General features: G+C 38.6%; 1 protein-coding gene across 7 annotated transcripts in view; it reads right to left on the reverse strand.

The window, feature by feature from the left end:
* Positions 1 to 18,965, reverse strand: part of GPD2 (glycerol-3-phosphate dehydrogenase 2) — a 240,175-nt gene that overhangs the window by 67,695 nt on the left and 153,515 nt on the right. For all 7 annotated transcript variants that reach the window (XM_061437609.1, XM_061437601.1, XM_061437583.1 and 4 more), the window contains 2 exons: positions 2,232 to 2,356; positions 818 to 915 (listed from right to left, as the gene is read on the reverse strand). In XM_061437609.1, the coding sequence (XP_061293593.1) occupies positions 818 to 915; positions 2,232 to 2,356 (223 nt within the window). The remainder of the gene's footprint in view (positions 1 to 817; positions 916 to 2,231; positions 2,357 to 18,965) is intronic.

Below are 18,965 nucleotides of genomic sequence, written 5' to 3' on the forward strand. Positions count from 1 at the left end.
GGCAGTGGTTCTGGACCTGACTGCATATTAGACTTTCTAGGGAGCATCAAAAACAAACATAGCTGCCTGGATCTTGTGTTCCTAGAGATCAACTGAACTAGACGAGGGCAAAGACCAGAGTGACTCTAATGTACACCCAGGGTAGAGACTCATTGGCATGAGATATCTCAAACCATCTATGACAAAATATAGACAAAAATTATAAAATCTGTTTCTAGACCCCATAACACTCATGCAGCTAACAGAGCTACATAATCCTGTATTTCCTATTATCTGTCTTCCAGTTTAAGTCAACTTGATGGATAGCTCTAACAATCTTCAGAAAATTGGGTTTAATAATTTACGATTATCTGACACCTACAAACCAAATTTCAGGTTTGGTTAACTCAGAAATTTAAAATGACACAAAATGGCTTAGGGTTTGGAGTTGATATATGTCAGTTCAGATTTCGCAGCAGGATTCATTCTGGTTCTGCATTTTAGCCTGCAAATGACCCTCTTATGTTTCCCAGAGCAAATGCAGTTGTTCCTCTATATACTCTCAGAAACTGGAGTTTAAAACGACTAATTATAAAAGCAGAACACAAGCCACTTTGCCTTCAAGATCTAGCCCTCAGAGGTGAGTTGGCAGAGAGTAATTTAGAAAAAGTCACACTTTTTAAATACAACAAAGGAAAATATTTTAAAAGGATTAAAGATTAGGACCAATTACAACTTCTTTAAGAAATACACACTGAGGAACTTCTGCCATTAAAACTGGGTTGTTCTATTGGCCTCGGATAAGCAAAGAGTATATTGATGATACCAAAAGGCTTACTTGTAAATTGGAAGCATAATAGGCAATGGAGCTGATAAATGGGGAGCAATTTCCAGCAGGTTGGCACGCTCATGAAGGGCTTCTTTTACCATCCTGTACTGAAAAGCAAAACAGAGAAAATTAGTTTGGCAGTAACAGATCATAATATTTTCAGATGGCAAATAGACACCCTGCCAACTGATTGATACACAGAAACCTCTCTACCTCTGAGTGAGGATGGCTCCCTCCTAATCAAATTTCTAATAATACATCATGCTGTCAACCTGAAAGATTTTTTAGAAACCTTAACTGTATTTGCATAGGAGAAAAACATGCTGTCAGAGTTCCTAGGTGTAAGATATTTTCCTGACTTGAGTTACAAGATTATTGTAACAATTTATCTTGCATTGTCTGTATTGTCCCTTTTCTCAGCCCCCCATAATATTTTCTCATGTAAGAAATAACAGATTGTTCAAATTCATGTTAAACGTTTTCTTCTTGCCTCCACTAGCCCAAGCAGACATAGTACTTAGGAGTTGCATGGTATTTTAGAAATGATCATGAAAAAGCTTTTGTCTTTAGTTTTCATTATCCCTCTCTGAAGACCCAGCATTACTATCATAACACTAATGTTTACAAATGAGAAAACTGAGGCTCATAGAAATTGAATAAATAAGTTATAGCACATCACAAGTCATCTGATTCTAAACCCTACGCTCTTTTCTTTATGTCCATCAAGGTCCTAAACAGACATGTAAGAAAAGGGGACAGAGTCAAAATCGACAATGTCAAGTTAGTGCTGCTGTGTTTTTCATGGACGAAAAGCAGATAGGGAGTTCAGCTGTTTCTTTTTTTTTTTTACCCCCTCTGGGAAATGTCATCTTCCACACTGCCTTGGCAGTTTTCAAATGGTGGCAGACTGGACACAACCAAGTGTGACATAAAAAAAAAAAGCATGACTCAGATCATCTTTTCCTTCAGAATATGTCAGTGACAATATGCAGTGTGACTGCATTTGCAGCTAAGATCAATTTAATACTCCTTATGTATTACAACAGAGCTCCCCTGAACCTGCTTGGAAAGTAGCAATTTGGTGGCCATTGGTCAGAAAAACAAAACAAAAAACAATCACAACTGTTAAAACGTAACACATCCAAAAGTGATTTGGTAAATCTGCTACTTTGACATGTCTGTGTAGAAAAGGACCCTGGTTACTCATGAACCTGTTGCTACAGGAAAAAACAACAACAACTACAAAAAAAACCTGACACACGTCTCCTGAAAGACACTCCAGCAGAACACACTAAATAGGTATTTCCAGTAGGAAGAAATCTTAAAGGCCATTAAAAAAAAAAAAACACCCAAAAACTGATTTAATTGGGTAGAAAAAAAGCATAGTAACAATTTTTGTTTAACAACCAGCATACACAATTACCTGCTCAATATCCAACTTCATGATAGCCTTCTGAAGATATCTCACACCACCATGGATCAATTTAGTGCTTCTGCTGCTGGTCCCCGATGAGAAATCATCTCTTTCTACAAGGGCTGTTTTTAGTCCTGTGTAACCAGAAAACCAAATTAACTTCTTAAATTACACAATTTGTATGTAATTCATTAAAGGCACTTCTCCAGGGTAGAGACAATCACAAGAAAAATTACTCTGAACATGGATAAATTTGTATTCAAAGTGCAGTACACTGTCTATATTATAATGAAGAGATTTTAGTCTCTTCCTGGGGGAAAAGTCAAACCAGAACTAGAAGCATATTAAACTGTGAATGAATCACAACTAGAAAATATTACAGTGCAATTTCATGGCAGTAATATACTCTGGTGTGTTTAGAGGGTTGAAGGGAAGACTGGCACCCATCTTTACCCATGTAAAGTTAACTCAGTATTGTTACGATGCCTTCGGGAACTGACATTTAACTCCTCACTAAAAGGGTCCAGACATGTGCCAGCCTCTCAACTTCAGTCAACTCTAATGCACATGCATGTGTGGTCAGTCAGTCATGTCTGACCTTCTGTGACCCTGTGGACTGTAGCCCACCGGGTTCCTCTGTCCATGGGGTTCTCCAGGCAAGAACCCTGGAATGGATTGCCATTACCTTCCTCCAGGGGATCTTCCTGAGCCAGGGACCAAACCTGCGTCTCTGGCATTTCCTGCATTGCCAGGCAGATTCTTTACCACTAGCGCCACCTGGAAAGCCCCAACTCTAACGCATCACCATGAATCTAGACTAGCCGTCCACATGCATTTTCCTCTTGCCAGAGTGGTGTGAGAGTGGGTGTAAGACAGGAAAAGAGATCAAAGACATCAAAACAGAAGAAAAAAAGGAGAGGATACCCTCTGATGTTGAGTTTACAGTCTAATTGAAGACATGCAAGCACAACACTGTAGAATTACAAAGAAAAATACAGGCCAGAACAAATGAACCCAGTACAGAGTACCCATGAGCAAAGACAGTATTCTTGGGAAAGGTGAGGCTGAACAAGGACAAGTCATTCCAGCCTCCTTTCTCTTTGAGAGTTGCAATAACTCTCTTAGGAATGAAATAAGTTTTGTTTTCTTGCAGACACACCTCTGCCTCTTCAGGATTGGGAGGACCAACAGTACTATGAGTCCCATATGCTAGTTACAGATGAAATCCAAAACTTCAAAAGACCCAAAGTATACATCAACACGAAGCCAGGAGGAATGTTCATGGCTTGGCGTACTCTTGGGGGATGAGAGAATGTCATAGAGTCCAATTACAACGAGAATATGTAACTGGAGCAGTTTGGGCTCACAGAGCTCATATAAGAGAACCTGTGCATGCATTCAACTCAGAGCCATTTATTACATTTAATACCAAAGGGTCGTTTTTATAACTTTTTAACAGTTTAAATATCGTACCCAAATGTCATCATAAAATCAGGGCAATTCCCTTGACTCAAAAGGACAAAATATTTGGAAACTGTGGAGAGAAAAGTAGAGAACTTTGATTCAAGGGCAAAACTGCTAATGCTCTAATGAACTAGCAAAATAACACAGAAATTACAGGTATAGTAGATCCAGGTCACTCTTTTTAAGTATTTATGCCAGAAAAAGATCTGTAGAGTTCTAAACAATGAAAATGCTAGCAATATTTAGCTAATTTGGTACAGGATGTATTAAACACACTAAAATATTTCATGTTAGTACATATTTTTGAGAGCCTAAGTGCCGGCGAAAGTGCTAGTATTAGAAATGAAATAGACATGAACCAAGCTGTTTAGTAGTTCCCAACCAAGAGAGAGGCAAGTGAACAAAAGGAAGCAAAGTTTCATGGGTGTTTCATTTGAAAATGCAGTGGACTCTTATCTTAAAGGCGGTCAAAAATTAAACTCAGAATATAAATCCCAAATTGCTTAGTGGCGATTACATTTGCAATCTCTTTAGAATGCACTGTGTTGATGAGTTCTATCAACTTTACTTAGTAAATCCAACACAGACTTCTTCTTCCAGCACTAAAATATACCATTTTTTCTTCAGTTGAAGATCAGATGAGGGAGTTGACTTTCAAATGGCATTTAAGAGCCAGATTATTTAAAACACACCTCTCTTCCAGTCTTAGAAGCAGTCGTGGCATTAAGATGCCCACACCATGAGAGGCAGGGACCTTAGACTGAGAGAGGAGAAGCAGTCTTCCATGCAGCCCCTGGCTCCCACCTGCCCAAAGGTACCCACAGGCTGTGGGAGAAGATGCTTAGTCCCCAGTCAGCCTCATTTCCTAGTATGTAATCCCCCACCCTAGAGTGTGGACTGGACCTAGTGTCTTATTCTAATCAACAGAATACAGTCATGATGATGGCTGTCCACTTCCGAAGCAAGCTGTCTTGTTCTGAGTCAAGGAACCCATGGATCCCCCAGTCAATAGGTCACAAGGAATTGAGGCCTCAGTCCAATAACCTGTAAGGCTCTGAATCATGTCAACATTCATGTCAATTGCTACAAAGCACTGCAGCTTGTGAGAAACTGAGAGTCAGAGGGCCCAGGCAGATTCCTGACTCGCAGACACTGTGTAGGAAAAAAATATTCTTGTTTGAGGTCACAAAATTTGGGGGGTATTTTATGGATGGGGCTTCCTTGGTGGCTCAGATGGTAAAGACTCTGCCTGCAATGCAGGAGACCTAGGTTCGATCCCTGGGTTAGGAAGATGGTCTGGAGAAGGGAATGGCTGCCCAATCCAGTATTCTTGCCTGGAGAATTTCATGGAGACAGAGGAGCCTGGTGGGCTACAGTCCATGAGGCTCCAAAGAGTCAAACACAACTGAGTGACTAACACTTTCACTTTCTTTATGGATGACACAATTGTTGTGGTCCGGGCGCGGGTTGGAAAAGAATTTCCAGGCATGAGACAGAATGAGAGGGAAATAAAGTTTATTACAGTGGGAGACGCTGTTAGAACAGCGGGCCAGCTCAAGGGAGAATCAACATTGAACAAAGGTCCTTAGTCCACTTTTATACCCAGGGTACAAGGAGTGAGATAGGGGTCTTGTGGGTCATTTGCTGATTGGATAAGGCACGGATACTGGGTAGGGTAAGAGCAGGGCAAATAAATACCTTCTCCCTATGGGGTAGGAGGGGAGACAGGTTATACTGTCCCATTAATAGTTACAACACAGGGGAGGGAAGGACGATAAGGGTCTGGTTTTTCCATTCCTGCATTCCAAGACCCTCCTTGGTTCTATCTGCTCTTTTGTCCTTGGGTCACCACATTCCTCCCTCTCTTTATTTTTAGGGCCAATTCTTTGGCCCCTTTTGATACCCTGCTCATGTCTAACTATCTACTTATTTCCCTTCTCAGGCATTTGGGAACCCAGCCTCAAAGGGAAAGGGGCAATAAGTTCTCTGACTTCTTCAGGCTGTACAGGGGCGTCTGGGGCTCTGGGTTCCCTTGGCCTGGTCTCTGTCCAGGTGCATTTATGCAGACAGATGAGAGTCCATGGGATGATAAGGTGGACTTGTTTCAGCATTGTCTGGGTGTTGGTCAGGGAATATTCTTGTCGTACTACCACTTGGGGATTTGTTGTATTCTAGAAGAAACAAACTTAACAAGAAAGTTAAAGGTACGTGGCCCAAAGATGAATAGAAGTTGAAAGCTGCTCAGGGGCTAGCCAGGAGAACCAGGCCCAGACAGTGGGTCATGATGTTAGTGTTTCTCTGGGTACCTGAAGGTACAAGGATTTGGGCTCATAAAATCTTTACCTAAAACATCTGACTATCTGAAGGCCAGTTCTTCTGGTTTTATTCCAGAGCACAGAGTGCCTTATTTCTGATCTCCACCCTGAACTCCTTTCAGGGGGTGTTGAAGATCAGCAGCTTGCAGTGGTCACGATGTAATCTTTGTAGAGGCAGCTGGCAAGTGCCAACTTCCAGTCAGCAGGGTCCCTTCATAGCCACATATTTAACCATGTTTTGGGGGGATTTCATGGCCACTGTAATCTGCAGTGCTGGGCAGGCTTATTCCCAGGTCTAGGGAAGATTCCATTGATAGGGCACTCAGTGTGCTGTTATTGGAACAGGCCTTGCGAGTAGCAAAAGTCTCTGGACCATACCTGTCTTACTAGCCTCTTGGTCCAGGAAAATATTCCCTCTTGTTGCTTCTTCCCATATCTAGAGTTACATTATTACAATCATTGATCTCATATGGAACTGCATATCAACATTTTATCACAGGCTCAGTCAAACATTTAGTAATATAAGAAACAATCTTCTGAAACAAGTGACATAGAAAATAATATAGCTAGCAGTTATTAGTAACATCACAAGCAAGAATTTAAGTCAAGAACTTTCCTTAGGTGTAGGCCCAGTATACCCCAGGTCATCTGACTTAGTTAAATGATTATAGCCAGGTGTTAATCTCCTGGTTGTACGTCATGGAGCATCTGATCTTTATCTGATGATTGCTTATTGAGATAAGCTTTAGAAACAAACTTAGAGTGTCCTTTTTAATAACTTAAGTAAATCTTTTAGCAGTATACCATAACAACAAGGAACTATTTCAGAAGTGAGTGTTAGTAAACACTAGACATTAATTAACAAAACTAGAAACTTAGTTTAACAATTAACAAAACTTAGTATTTAGTGACATATAATTTTTTCATATTAACCTTGTAGCCAGGGAAGGCTTTAGCCCATCAAAAAATGACGTTTGTCAGGGACTGGGAAAAGTCAAGTAGTTGTCTTGGATCTCCCATAGCCCTGACTCTGATTTAACAGCTTCTGTTCACCCATTTTTAATTTTCCGATTTAGGAGTAGACTACTTTGACTGTGTGGATCACAATAAACTGTGGAAAATTCCGAAAGAGATGGGAATACCAGACCACCTGACCTGCCTCTTGAGAAACCTATATGCAGGTGAGGAAGCAACAGTTAGAATTGGACATGGAACAACAGACTGGTTCCAAATAGGAAAAGGAGTATGTCAAGGCTGTATATTGTCACCCTGCTTATTTAACTTATATGCAGAGTACATCATGAGAAATGCTAGATTGGATGAAGCACAAGCTGGAATCAAGATTGCCAGGAGAAATATCAATAACCTCAGATATGCAGATGACACCACCCTTATGACAGAAAGTGAAGAAGAACTAAAGAGCCTCTTGATGAAAGTGAAAGAGGAGAGTGAAAAGTTGACTTAAAGCTCAACATTCTGAAAACTAAGATCATGGCATCTGGTCCCATCACCTCATGGCAAATAGATGGGGCAACAGTAGGAACAGTGGCTGAATTTATTTTGGGGGCTCCAAAATCACTGCAGATGGTAACTGCAGCCATGAAATTAAAAGACGCTTGCTCCTTCTAAGAAAAGCTATGACCAACCTAGACAGCATATTAAAAAGCAGAGACATTACTTTGTCAACAAAGGTCCATCTAGTCGAGGCTATGGTTTTTCCAGTAGTCTTGTATGGATGTGAGAGTTGGACTATAAAGAAAGCTGAGCACCGAAGAATTGATGCTTTTGAACTGTGGTGTTGGAGAAGACTCTTGAGAGTCCCTAGGACTGCAAGGAGATCCAACCAGTCCATCCTAAAGGAGATCAGTCCTGGGTGTTCATTGGAAGGACTGATGTTGAAGCTGAAACTCCAATGCTTTGGCCACCTGATGCAAAGAACTGACTCATCTGAAAAGACCCTGATGCTGGGAAATATTGAAGGCGGGAGGAAAAGGGGACGACAGAGGATGAGATGGCTGGATGGCATCACCGACTCAATAGACGTGAGTTTGGGTAAACTCTGGGAGTTAGTGATGGACAGCGAGGCCTGGCGTGCTGCAGTTCATGGAGTCGCAAAGAGTCGAACACGACTGAGTGACTGAACTGAACTGATACTGACTGCCATGTTTTAAGGACATCAGGATAGCAAAAGTCTAACCACGAGAGCTTATTTTTTTGTAGAAGCAAAATGAGCTTTGTCTACGTGGACCATAATCTTAAATAATGTTTATTTACTTTACCAAAGTAACAAAAGATTTTAAAAACAAATATAAATCACTTAAAAGCAAAGAAATTCATTATGTGTTATCGAAAGCTGCATTCTAAGAAAACTTTGTTCTCTTAACACAGACAGTAGACTAAATTCCAGTCTGTTACCAGTTTACCAGATTAAAAAAATTGTTTATTGTTTAATCTTATAAGTCTTTTCCATAAATCTTGAAGTAGCAGTATTCTTGCAAAGGCATCAGAGTGAAACCATAGAAGGCATGTTTAAAATCTGATTAAATTGCAATTGGCAAGGTAGCCTGGTCATTGCTGTAATACTGAACACTTTAATATGATAACTAGAATTATAACTGACAACATTTTACCAGAACATATCAGATTTTCATGAATTTCAGATAATTTCTAGGATATCTGTATTAGTAACATCAACCATACAATATAATCTGAGAAGATACATCACTCCTCCAACAATACTTTCCATGTAATTTAACATGTCAAATGAACTCAGGTAGTTTAATATTTCTCTTTGGGATGTTTCAGGGGCCCTCTGAAGTATCCCAAAGTTAGTTAGAAGTCAAATGATTTAGGAAGTGTTTTCAATAAATATGAAAAAGGTTTGTAACACTCAGATAGGATTATATAGATCACTGTGAAACAATATATTCACTTAGCTAAAGTTAACAAAAGATTTCAAAGGTAAACACAGAACAGATCACCTCAGAGGTAAAGAAACTTGATATCCATTATCAAAGGCAGTTCAACATCTCAAGAAAACTTGTATTTATGCACAAAACTCTTCCTTTGGGGTCCATTATCTATAAAACCTTCTTATCACTCTCAGTACCCATTACTTTGTTCTTCCATCCTGAAACAGCCACCTGTCAGACCTACTTCCTTTTCCCCTCATAAAATGTAATTTAATTTCTCATACCTTCTTTACTGAAAACACACATCCCACTTTCCTTAAGCAACCAAGAACTGATCTTTACACTAGCATTCTATAGACTGGTGAACATAAACACCAGTGATAATTTCTAAAAAAAAATTTTTAGAGAACATCTCAGGATAGCATCAAACATTATTCATTAATAGTCCAAAATCTCTAGTTTCTCTGTAAGAGGAAGTTAGTGTTCAATAATTAATGTTTCAGAATCTTATTTTATTTGAAAATGACCTAGCTATTCAATAAACTTCCGTCACTTAGTTTAGCACAACCATAGAAATTCAGGTTACCAAAATCTAGAGACACTGTTTTAGACAGAAATTTCTAAAGTATAATTATTCTTAATAGAGTTTATCTAAACGCTCATCTCTCATTTATATATTTTTTGAAGTCTCTTCACTAGAGGTACTTTCCTTGCTGACAAACTTGTAACAGATATAATAATATAACAATATTTAACTTATAATAAACCAAGGTACAATGAAAATACTATGCTTAATGTTAATGACTCTTAGACATGTCTATATTAGATTAGCAAACAAACATTAATACTAGATATTTAATATTGACTATTTCCCAGTTCACGTGAATCTGAAATTCTTTTAGGTTAATTCTCTTGTATTTAGAATTGTCTGATTTCTAAGCACATACTTTTCTTTAGGCCAGTTAAATTAGAACTCCTTTACAACTTCAGCAATATTATTAAAAAAAAAAAAAAAAGACACACACTGAAACATACATAAATCCAGATAGACAGACAGACAGAGATCTCATAGTTTTCCGCTTGAGATTTAAAATGTCTCTGTGATCCCACTGTTTTTTTTTTTTCGAAGTTCTAATTTGCCCACAGAGGATGAGATGGTTGGATGGCATCACCGATGAGATGGACATGAGTTTGAGTGGGCTCCAGGAGTTGGTGATGGACAGGGAAACCTGGCGCCATGGGGTCGCAGAGTCGGACATGACTGAGCGACTTAACTGAACTGAACTGAATTTATCCAAGGCTGAGGTCTCAGGCAACAAGGACATGGAAAAGGTTAACTTCAAGCTTTTCCTTAGGCAGGCCTTTTAACAAGCTGCTGCTGCTGCTGCTAAGTCGCTTCAGTCATGTCCGACTCTGTGCAACCCCATAGATGGCAGCCCACCAGGCTCCCCCGTCCCTGGGATTCTCCAGGCAAGAACACTGGAGTGGGTTGCCATTTCCTTCTCCAATGCATGGAAGTGAAAAGTGAAAGTGAAGTCGCTCAGTCATGTCTGACGCCTAGCGACCCCATGGACTGCAGCCTACCAGGCTCCTCCGCCCATGTGATTTTCCATGCAAGAGTACTGGAGTGGGGTGAACAAGCTAGTTGTTTTTAATTGCATATGCAAAAAGAACTGGCTTTCCAGTTTCCAAGAAAAAAATTTTACTTTAACCAGTTTTCTGCAAAGTCTAAAGAGTATCATGGCCATCCTGTGTCAAAAAGTCATCTTTCCTTTCTGTATTCAGTTTTATAGCTAAAATACAGACCAAATAGTGCTCAAATTGACTCTGATATCAGGGGCAGATCAACTGATAAAAATCTTGGATTTTCCCTTTGGTGGAAAGTGAAATCTTTGTCCCATCAGAAGAATCTGAAGGGTTAAGGGAACTTGCAGGAGTGGGGGAAGCTTGGTCCTTCCCAACTCTGAGAAGTTAGAGTAGTTAGAAGGGAATTCTGTAGGATGTTCAGGAATCGGGGAAGCTTGGTTCCCTCCCCACCTGAGAGATAAACATAGTTAGAAGGGGATTGTTTAGAATGTTAGGAGAGTTTTTGATCCTTCAGGCTTTTGAATATAAGAGAAAGACCAGCACCAAAGAGAACCTCAGAATCCTTTCCTAGAGATCATGTGGCTATGAAAGGTCAAGTATGGGTTGTCTAGGAAATCTGATGGAGAGAGACAGAGGGGGACAGGAGGCAACAGAAAGACACATGTGGCATGAGTGGCCTGAGTTCCTCGTATCTGGATTCTGACTAAGGGCCACAAAGGACTGAATGTAAGGAAATTCTGAGTCCTTTCCCTGCTTTTGGCAAAAGCTAGTGTGCCTCTGCTCTTTCATCCTTGGGTCACCACAACAATTCCCAGTGTGAACAATAACTACAGCCAAGGTGGATTTTTTTTTTTTTTTTTTTAGTTGTGTCAGGGGAGGGATCTTGGAGAAAGACTGAGTCTAGAGGGGAGGACATGTTCAAATGGGTGGAGGGAGGTGGAAGGGAGTTATCATCAGCAGAGATCAGCTTAAGCAAAAGAGTGCAGATGACTGAAACAGCCCAGTTTATGTAGGGTCTGCTTCTCACTGAGGGGCTGGAGTGCAGGGGACCATCTAGAGGACCACACAGCAGGAGTAGGGCAATATAGAGTCCACCTCACAAGGCAGAAGATGGTAACTGGAGAGTAATGTGAAGAGAGAATTTTATGGGCTGTGTTATCAGGATGGATTTTTTTTTCTTTCCCAAACTGACACAGTGTGAGGCAGGGAACTACTCTAGAAATCAGCAAGCCATCTCAGGAGGATATTTCAGGATATTTTAAGTGACAGCTAACACTTAAAAGTCTCAAAACTGCTTTTGCAAGAATTGGACATTTAGAAAAGTTACTCACATGTACTTATGTGAGAAACCCTAGTGAATACCAACAAAAGTTAAAATGGGCTTCTCTGTCAAAATAGGCTGGTTTTATCTTATTCCATTATTTCCAGTGGCATATCATCAAACTACCTACCAGAATCTCTGAAGAGAAATGATAGTGCTCCTTCCAGAGCAAAAAAAAAAAAAAAAAAAACCAAAAATCTCCAAACATCAAAAAACAAAAAATTTAATATCTATGAAGTTACAGCCAAATTGATAAATATTAAAGCACCATGTAACCTGAAAGTATTACCAAAATTTTTCAGAACCTCAAAACCAAGGGGGAAAAAGAGACTCTAAGAAAACACTTCAACGTTTTCAACTGCTTTTATGCTAAATGTTCTGTATTTCTCGTTTTTGTTCCATGAGAACGATGGAATGAGGAAGGAGGAAAGTAATGCAAAATCAGGACATTATTAGTAGCTAGAACTGCTTCTTCCTTTGATTAGCTGATGGCAGCAAAGACAATGATCTTGCATGGTTCCACTACCTAAGGTGCTCCTTTTGTTTCACCTCTCAAAAATTCAAACTTTTTTTTCCCCACCAATCTGAAATAAAAAATTTAACTAGTTTTTTTCCCCCCAGTGTAAAGCAAGAAAGTGACGAGAGAATGCTGTTTTATCGTCTGAGAGAGAATGAACACTACTTATAAGCAACATTCAACGCTAACATTTTGGATCTTAGGTAAAGTAATTAAATTTGAAGAAGGTCAAAAATAATGCACCCAGGCTTCCGGTAACTGTGCCTGGCTGTGGATCTAAGGCACCAGGGAAGATCTTTTCTCCAAGTGGAAAGAATGAGCAGCAGTGAAGGGCTGGCCTCTGTACATTTACAATAATTTGCTAAACTTGTTCAAGATTTTATGAGGAATAGCTTTTTTTTGTCTCTTTCCAGAAGTTGCTTTTTATGGAAACCAATATATTCTATCACTGCTGAGATGAACCTGAACATTTGGGAGTGGTATAATTATTCAATTTTTTGTTTTTATAATTGATTGCTCTATGTAGGTATTCAAATGAATTTCATGGTAGTGGTAAAGTATTAATATTTGGAGTGAGATTATTCTGAAACTCTTATGCGGAATAACAAGCTTAGTTACAGCAGTAGAAAAAAGTGAACTTGAAATCTACCTTTCAGTCATCTTTACCCACCTCTGAAGTTAAAATTGTATCTTCAAGGTACAGCCAGGGATATGAATTAAACACAGCTCATTATAGATTTGCCTTTTCTACTCTGAGTGAGAATGTCTAGCTACTAGGCACCTCCAACTAAACCAACTCATGGATCAAGACAGTTGGATGAATTTAGAGGGATAATTACCATCTAAGGGGAAGAATGGTACGACATTTAACTTTCACAACATGAAACAGAACAGAAGTATATTTTAATACCTTTTACTGATTATCTTATTATACATGCAAACATGCTCAATATAATAAATGCAGAGAAGTAAAGAGAACAAAATAAAACTCTCCTGTAATCACACCATTCAGAGATAACCACAGTTGACATTTGGGTGTTTAAATGTTCACATTTTCTGTGCATGTATATAATCACATATGCACATTTTTATCAAAATAGGATTGTATAATACATTCCATTTTTTTCATTTAACATTGTTTATTGTAAACATCTCTCCATGTCAATATATATTTTTCTATAATTTCATTTCTAACATGTGAATAGTAATACATTAAATATTTACAATGATTTATTTGTTCAGTTCCCTATTTCTGAACATGTGGGTTATTTCCTACCTTCAATACCACAGTACTGCAAGATTATATTTTCATTTAAACTCTCTGAATCTTTATTTCATTATAGTAAGTTTTCAGATATGGCATTATTTAACTATTTTTATATAAAAAGGGCAGAGTAATAGCTATGAAATAAATATCAGAGGCACCCAGGTAATAACACACAAATCAAAAAGTACAGACACTCTGTACATTAGTACCATAAACATAGCTATTAAAGCCATATGCCCCATGAAGGAAAAAGGATGTCATTTAAGGAAAGGGAAGTTTATCTTTCTTTAGAAAAGCTTTGGGCACTTACTTTTGGATTTCAGAAAGCCACTGAAATTAGTAAGAAAAGTGACTAACCCAAAGGCTGCGTATTTTATACGAAGGATAAATTTCTCTATAAAATAACACTTCTGTAAAGCTGTAAAGCAATCCTGGCTTGTTAATCCTCATGATCAGGATTCTATGCTTTAAGCCTAGTGTTTTCTAACAGTAAATGCTAACATTATACAGAGCTATATAACATTGGATTCGTTATTATACCTATTTCTATTTTTATATTAGAAACAGATACACCATTAATGAAGATATTTGTTAAGTTAGAACATGTCATTAACATACTTTGTGCTCCTTACACACACACACACTTGATTATGGAGGCACAAGAATGTATTAAGCTATAACATTAATTATAGTTACACAGTTATACATAAATGGTTAGACAGCATCACTGACTCAATGGACATGAATTGGAGCAATCTCTGGGAGATAGTGGAGGACAGAGGAACCTGGCATGCTGCAGTCCACGGGGTCACAAAGAGACAAGACGTGACTTAGCAACTCAACAACAATAGCAATACAATTTCAGGGGAATAAGGAAGTTGCTGATGTTGCTTTCTCTTTTTACTATTTTATCATAAAACCAGCCAATGTTCAAAGAGAGAAGGACTATCCAAACAATATAAAATTATGAAAAGAGAGAATAACACACTGCTGGTTTCCTATTTACAAAATTCAGACATAACTAATTTTAACTATTAAAAACATACCATATATTCTACAAAAAACTTCCTATGCTTGTAAACCTGTGTACTTTTTTGCTTCAAAAACAAATACAATTAACAAACTCATTTTTCACAACTTGTTTTTCAATGTACAATACATTTTAGCCATTTTCCCTGTAAATACTTATAAACCTCTCTGGATAACTGAAGGGACCCAATTTATTAAACCAAACTACACTCATTTTGCTAATAAATACTCTATAAGTAAAATTTTGATCAATATGGCACTGTAAGTTGAGCTTTAAACTTTTCTCCAAACACAGAGAAAATTTTACATACATATATTTTTACATGTATGTGTATATATACATATATGTATGTACACACACAACACACACATATTTAAGTCATGGTTGCCTCAAAAATAAACTCCTCATGAGCCACAGATGTAGTGAAACTCAGAGAGGAGTAGTTAGATACAAGCCTCTGTCTTGGTGGAATTTGGGTCTAGAAACTGACACAAGTAACCCAGATTTCAGTTCCTGAAAGGCAAGAGGTAGGGAGAGGGGAAGAAGGCAGACCAGTGCTGGAAAGCCAGGACTGAAGAAGGGGCTGCTGACCACTGCCTGCTGCTGTGGACCATCTACTGTGACATGCGCAGGAGGCAGGAAGAGGGACCCAGCCTGGAGGGGAGACCTGGGCCAGGGCACCACCAGCTGTCTGGGAGTCGGTCTGCAGGATGTCCAAGATCATGACAGGGCAGAAGCCTTGATTTGGTTCTGAGAAAAATCTCTGGGGGGACTTGAAGGGGGCAGTAACTATATCTGCAGAGTTTAATGTATGGAAACAGAGTGATACAAAGCTGATTTAAAATGGAGAAGGAAAGAAGGAAATAAAAGGAAAACAAAACAAAAAAAAGCTGTAAGGTAAAAACACAAACTAAAAGCACATGGCATCCAAATCAACGGAGATGGACCAAACATGCCTACTGAAACACAGATTCTATCAAACACTAAAAAATAAAGAAAAGTCCTGCTATTTGTATTTTATCATAGACATACTAAAACAAAAGGATATAGAAAAGCTAAAAATAATATATAACAAATTCTGTTATGGTATTTTTCCAGTTTCTCAGGTGCTTATTATATTTATTATATATATAATATATTGCTGTGCTTAGTCACTCAGTCACGTCTGACTCTTTGCAACCCCATGGACTATAGCCTGCAGGGCTCCCCTGTCCATGGGATTCTCCAGGAAAGAATACTGGAATGGGTTGCCATGCCCTCCTCCAGGGGATCTTCCCAACCCAGAGTCTGAATCCAGATCTTCTGCATTGCAGGCAGATTCTTTACCATCTGAGCCACCAGGGAAGTATAAAAGTATTATATTACATTATTATTAAATATATTTACATTTAATATAATATATAAATTACATTTATATTAATATCATATATTACATTTAATATAACATATATATTATATTAAATTTATACAGATAAATTTTAACTTTTATGAAATCAAGTTTAAACAGGATTTTCCAAAAGAAAATGGTTTCACTGATGTCATGCTTAAAAACATTCTTTCTTACTCCATTTTTAAAAAATTTCTTCTAATAGGTTTGTGGTGTTTTACTATTAAATCTTTGGTTCACAGAGAGTATGATAAATAGAAGATAAATATACATAAATATATATGTAAATATAAGCATAAACTTGGGAAAGTGGACACTTCAACAACACATTAAATAACCAATAATTACAAATATGAAATGCTGCCTTTATCATATCCTAAATTTTATGTATTCAGATCTATTTCTAGCCTCTTACTTTTGTTCCACTGGTCTCTCTTGTCTCTTCTGCAAACTATTTTATTTAAAGTAGCTTTAAAATACACTTTCGGAGAAGGCAATGGCACCCCTCTCCAGTACTCTTGCCTGGAAAATCCCATGGACGGAGGAGCTTGGTAGACTGCAGTCCATGGGGTTGCAAACAGCTGGACACGACTGAGCGATTTCACTTTCACTTTTCACTTTCATGCATTGGAGAAGGAAATGGCAACCCACTCCAGTGTTCTTGCCTGGAGAATCCCAGGGACAGCAGGGCCTGGTGGGCTGCCATCTATGGGGTCACACAGGGTCGGACACGACTAAAGTGACTTAGCAGCAACAGCAGCAGAATACACTTTAATATTGACAGGCCTCTATCTCCTTTATCATTATTCTTCTTCAAAATTAATCTAGTAAGTCTCAAAGTCTAATTTTTCCAAATACCTCTGGCACAGTTTCTCTAATCCTCCCCACCCCACTCCTGACAAAGATAGTCACTCTAATGTAATCACTGAATTACATCAAATTTCCAGATTAGTAGCAATTGCAACCTAGTCTAATTAGCAATGTCCAGGAAATAGCAAACTTTGATCTGCTGCAATTCTACTATCCTAAAATAGGGCGGTGGTGGAAGAGGGTGGGGGGTGCAGGTTTGTAATTCCCAGAATGCATTATCTTCCATGGCTCTCCCTATTCTGCATCTTTTTTTAACTCAATGCTCATACCTCCTGCTTTTCACAAATCTTTATTTATGCAGAAGTGTTGTTATCCTCCATTATGTCTGAGAACCTTAAGGCTCTCCACAAGGTTAAGACACTTAACTGAAGTTCATGGAGCTGGTAAATGATGAAGCTGATTGATCCCACTCTGTTCTAATCTCATAGCCTTTGTCCTTACTCGCTATCCTATACTATCTTAGACTTGAAGGGGCTGCAGTGAGAATTCAGGAATTATTAGCCAGGTGCCATTCGTAAGCTAGAAGTATATATACATTTTTAAACAGGAGAACTACAATTAATGTTTTCTTCTAGCAAGAGGCAGTATTCTCTGGAATCTGAATTGAAGTCATAAAAGTTAAGTTTACAAACAAGATTAGAAACCAGAACGGGACTAGTTGATCCCTGATACATCCAGGTAGTCACATAAAAGAAAAGAGCTGAAAAAGAAACAGCGTGAAGCCCTCTGAGGGGGTGACTATATCAGATTCTCGTCATTCCAGCTCTCCTTTGGCAGCCTGTATCCCCAAGCTTCTAGGCTGTGCTCTTGTTCAGGGACTGGCCATGGAAGTGTTAAACAGAGAAGCAATTTTATCGATCCTAGAGACCTGCCCAAGAACGTGAGGAGAATTGTGCATATTATGTTTATCAAATAATATTACAAATGAAACAAATGAAAATTGATTCCCAAGAAAATGCAGATGGTAACAATGCAAATAAATGTTCATTATGAAAACCTCAAGACTTTTTCTCTTCCTTCTATGGTCTTTGTTTATTCATTAACAAAATCACATTTGGGCAGAATTTCATCAAAAAGCTTGTGCAAACATTTTTATACAAGCCCTTTCACATCTAGCAGTTCCCCCAAAAGTTTGATGTCCTGAAAAATCTAATTATTACTGGTAACTTTAAAAGATCACAGTAATTTATTTTTGTCAAATATGACTAAAGATTAATGGATACAATCAGGAATAATTTGGTAAAAACATATCAAATGCAGAGAAAGCAAAATTTGTTGTTAAGTGAAGCATCAAATATAATAAAAGAGCAAATTCCATGAATGAACAGCAACAATGCACAATTCATTAACCAAATGCCCACAATCATTTCACACTTCAGAGGGCTACTGATATGATCAGAAATTGTTGTAAAAGGATAAATATAGATTAACTTCAGCATCTCTATACATTTTAATTACAAATGCTACCCTCAGAGGGCTACCAGCATAATAAAGGAAATATAAACTATGGATTTGGGCTTCCCAGGTGGCAGTGTGGTAAAAAATATGCTTGCTGACGCAAGAGACGCAGGTTCGATTCCTGGGTCAGAAAGATCCCCTGGAGAAGGATATGGCAACCCACTCCAATATTATTGTTTGGAGAATCCCATGGACAGAGCAGCCTAGAGGGCTACAGTCCATGAGGTGGCAGAGTCAGACACGACTGACTGACTAAGCAACAGTTCAGTTCAGTTCAGTTCAGTTGCTCAGTCATGTCCAACTCTTTGCGACCCCATGAATCACAGCACACCAGGCCTCCCTGTCCATCACCAACTCCCAGAGTTTACACAAACTCATGTCCATCGAGTCGGTGATGCCATCCAGCCATCTCATCCTCTGTCGTTCCCTTCTCCTCCTGCCCCCAATCCCTCCCAGCATCAGGGTCTTTTCCAATGAGTCAACTCTTCACATGAGGTGGCCAAAGTACTGGAGTTTCAGCTTTAACATCAGTCCTTCCAATGAACACCCAGGACTGATTTCCTTTAGAATGGACAGGTTGGATCTCTTTGCAGTCCAAGGGATTCTCAAGAGTCT

Source organism: Bos javanicus, chromosome 2 (assembly GCF_032452875.1).
Source record: "Bos javanicus breed banteng chromosome 2, ARS-OSU_banteng_1.0, whole genome shotgun sequence".
NCBI classification, from domain to species: domain Eukaryota; kingdom Metazoa; phylum Chordata; class Mammalia; order Artiodactyla; family Bovidae; genus Bos; species Bos javanicus.